The 3,741-nt window shown below is 33.3% G+C and overlaps 1 protein-coding gene across 1 annotated transcript; it reads left to right on the top strand.

The window, feature by feature from the left end:
- Positions 1 to 797: 797 nt before the first annotated feature.
- Positions 798 to 1,869, top strand: LOC129005657 (uncharacterized). Its single transcript, XM_054434617.1, has 2 exons — positions 798 to 952; positions 1,477 to 1,869. The coding sequence occupies exons 1-2, from the start codon at positions 824 to 826 to the stop codon at positions 1,663 to 1,665; spliced, it is 318 nt and encodes a 105-aa protein (XP_054290592.1). The 5' UTR covers positions 798 to 823; the 3' UTR covers positions 1,666 to 1,869.
- Positions 1,870 to 3,741: the final 1,872 nt, after the last annotated feature.

Below are 3,741 nucleotides of genomic sequence, written 5' to 3'. Positions count from 1 at the left end.
GAGAGAACTGGCACGGGGAGAACGTACATGGGTGAGAGATCTGGCACGGTGAGAGAGCTGGCACACGGTGTCGAAAGTTTCCGTCGGCGTGTCGGGGTGGACGGTTGAGAGAGCTGGCACCGCGGAGGCTGGCACACGGGAAAGGTGTCGGAGGTGTGTCGGTTTGGAAGGGTGTTTGTTACCTGATGTCGGGCGTACGACAAGATGTATTATAAATATTTTTATTTAAAACTCGATTTTTAAGGTGGTAACGTTTGACTGACAAACGCTTCTCGCTTCTGCCATTTAGTGTTGAGTGTAGATAGTTTTCCAAATGTGTGGAGTAAATAGAATGTTAAATTGTTAGCCTTATGTAAGAAATAATGGATAAATAATAATATCTTAATAAATTAATTTAAAAACACTTATGGTGGACTTAAAAGCGCTTTTATGGCATGTCATTTAACGATGACGTTGTTTACCATGAAAACAATTTGTTTAATAAGGATATTTGTACATTTATATCTGAAATTCATTTATATCATAAAACTACTGTTTGTATATTTAAATAAATATTTAGCGCTGAGCTGATAATTATCCTTGATGATGCAAGGCTTATCGTGGCGTGCAAAAACTCTTGATAGGGATTATCATGGATGCAGCATTAGTTTATCAAAACATAATAATTTGCGTAACCATTACAAAGTGCAGCGTTGCAGCGTGTGTGTTTAATGACTTCCGACTGATAACGTAAATACCACGTGTGGAGGTTAAGGTCAAAGACGTCATATCTTATCAGTATATATATAGATATATAATTCGCGCACACAAAATCATTATCATCATGTCTTCCTCCAACGCGCTGACCACACCCTCCACCTGGGACGTTTCCATCGTCGAGGGATCAGGCCTGGAGAGTCTTGAAGACCTCTACATTATCTTGAAGGCAGTGTTCCCTCAACCTAATGTTCAGGTAGGAAAAAAATAAAAATATTATTGATAAAAAACTTTAGATTTATAAACGTTATACTTTATATCTTTAAAATGTTTTCAACCAAATTCACCTAAGATTCAATAGTGATGATATGTTATATCACTATCTGATAAATACACTGTATATTAAACTTATTTGCAAGTAATAATACCCTAAATTAAATAATCATACTTATGAATTAAATTATCAATGTCAATTTCTATTTTTATATCTACATTTTGAATTATGATTATTTCAAAAATGATTGCCCAAAAAACTAAATTGTCATTGTATGGAACAAGAAGGCTTTAATTTATCGTTTCATGTTCATCATTATTTTCTTTGTTAATTAATGTTTAGGTTGATTAATTATTTTTTTACCTATAAATTAAACTTATGACTAAACCTATAACTAAACTTTGATATATTTCTAGATAAGGTACAGAAGATAACAGCACTTAATTTATTTTAACACACGTTTAAAAAATATTATAAATTAATTTTATTTTACATGTTTGTTTAAGTTTGAACGGAGGGATGACCAAACATACAGAGTACGGCTGCCGTATTGTGTGAAGCTCACATCGCTCCAGGCCAGGTTTGGGGAGTATGCTGGGGCAGTGACAATAATCTCCGCTGCGGCAGACCTCACGTTGGCTCAAACCAGACGCCTGGCTGAGCTGCGCTCGAAGATCATCAATAGTAAGAGATAGTGAAAAACCATCAATTACTATAGTACAATTCATCGTAGGGACTAGCCAATTATAGAAAAATACATTTTATAATTTGAATAAGAAATACTCCATATCATTGTCAAATATAAATTACTATTCTATTGTAATCTGTTAACGATGCAAAACTATCTTGCAACGATTAAACTCAAATTTTGTAAACCATGTAATACGTGGTACAGAGAATCTGACAATCACCCTGCAAGTAACACTCATTTAAAAAATACATTGGGCTATTTGCCAATTATTGAGACCGAGTCTGCTGCAAAATGTAGGCTTAAAACCTATTACTTAACAAATGGTGAAGGATACATCGATATAGGTAATTTTTTAAAATATCACACGAAACCTTTGATTATTTCAAAAATTCAAGAACACCTTCTTAAGTCGAAAACTCTGAAATGTAATATTATTTTAAAATGTATCTATGCAAGAACTGAAGGAGAAGAAGATGAAATCAAAGAACTGTCATTTAAGACTGCAAACGAGCCCATACTACTAGGTACAGATCTAAACACGTATTGTAAAAACGCTTTTGATAAACTTTTAACAGAACAATCAGAACACCAAGGTAAAGGTTCAGGATGGAGTCTAAAGAGTATTATAGGGCTGGAACTAAGAATTAATAAATACTATCCATTAAGAGGATGTAAACATATATCCTTACCAGCTTTCATTGCAAACAAGAAAGCTGTTGTAAATGTAAAGAATCAGGATGATTATTGCTTCAAGTATAGTATATGGGCGAAAAATGTACCTCGTAATCCACAAAGAGTCCGCAATTATATTGATAATGCAGAAATGAATGCAGCGTATGACTGGGACTGTATTAACTATCCTGTAAAACTTAAGTCAATACCTAAATTTGAACAGATAAACAATATGTCTATAAATATATTTGGAATAGAAAAGAAACACAATAGTGAGGAATATATTGTATATCCTATTAAAGTAACAAAACAAGAAAAAGATGATCACCGTGATTTATTACTATTGAAAAATGAAACAACATCTCACTATGTGTGGATTAAAAACTTTGATAAATTAGTAAGCGCGCAAACCTCTAACCACAACGGAAGAAAATTTGTTTGTAAATCATGTTTAATCCATTTTAATGATAAACCTACCTTCGATGTACATAAACAGCTATGTAACAATCATGAACCTGTTGCTGTAGAAATGCCTAATGAAGATAATTGTAAACTTAAATTTAAAAATTTCAAACACCAACAACAAGTCCCGTACATTGTATATGCTGATTTTGAAAGTATATTAATACAAAAAAGTCCATGTAATAATTGCAATTCTTTTACCTGTAAAAATCCCAATGAATGTTGTATTAACTGTTTCCGAGTCAACTGTAAAAATTTGAATCAATGCTGTTTGAACTGTAAAAGACCGAATTGTAAGAACTCCCACACCTGCAAAACTAAACATGCTACGCAAAATCAATCTACCTCTTCAACTGTTGACTATCAAAAGCACTACCCATCAAGTTTTTGTTATTATGTTGTTTCAAGTAATGGTGAAAAATCAGAACCAGTCCTTTTTCGCGGAGAAAATGCTGTGAAGGTATTTTGCCAAAAGATCAGAGATGAAGCTCTTAAAGTGTACGAGACGTACAAAAATAAGTTGCCTATGGAGTTAACGGATGAAGAAGTGGACATGTTTGAACGTTCATCTTGCTGTCACATATGTGAAGAACAGTTTACTGCCGATAATTTAAGGGTTAGAGATCACGACCCTAATACAGGGAAATTTAGAGGTGCAAGTCATTCAAATTGTAACTTGTCATATCAAAATCCACACTTTTTGCCCGTAGTCTTGCACAATATGTCAAATTATGACCTCCATTTTATTATTAAAAGTCTCGATTATGATGAAATGGAAATAAAGGTAATCCCTAATACAGAAGAACGGTATATCTCTTTATCAAAGAAAGTTGCTGCTAGATTTGAAATTCGTTTTCTTGATTCGTACAAATTTATGTCTAGAAGTCTTGATGAACTAGTCAAAAATCTTGACAAAAATCAATTCAATGAAACACTTTCTTATTTC

The sequence above is a fragment of the Macrosteles quadrilineatus genome, unplaced genomic scaffold, assembly GCF_028750875.1.
Source record: "Macrosteles quadrilineatus isolate MER2022 unplaced genomic scaffold, UCM_ALF_1.0 Scaffold_29__1_contigs__length_1510060, whole genome shotgun sequence".
Taxonomy (NCBI): Eukaryota; Metazoa; Arthropoda; class Insecta; order Hemiptera; family Cicadellidae; genus Macrosteles; species Macrosteles quadrilineatus.
This window is presented reverse-complemented; position numbering and strand designations above follow the sequence as displayed.

Excerpts from the sequence above, each read along its gene's own strand:
- LOC129005657 (XM_054434617.1), top strand. The coding sequence starts at position 824 with ATGTCTTCCTCCAACGCGCTGACCACACCCTCCACCTGGGACGTTTCC. Across the intron at positions 953-1,476 it reads TCCCTCAACCTAATGTTCAG|TTTGAACGGAGGGATGACCA; the intron begins GTAGGAAAAAAA and ends TGTTTGTTTAAG.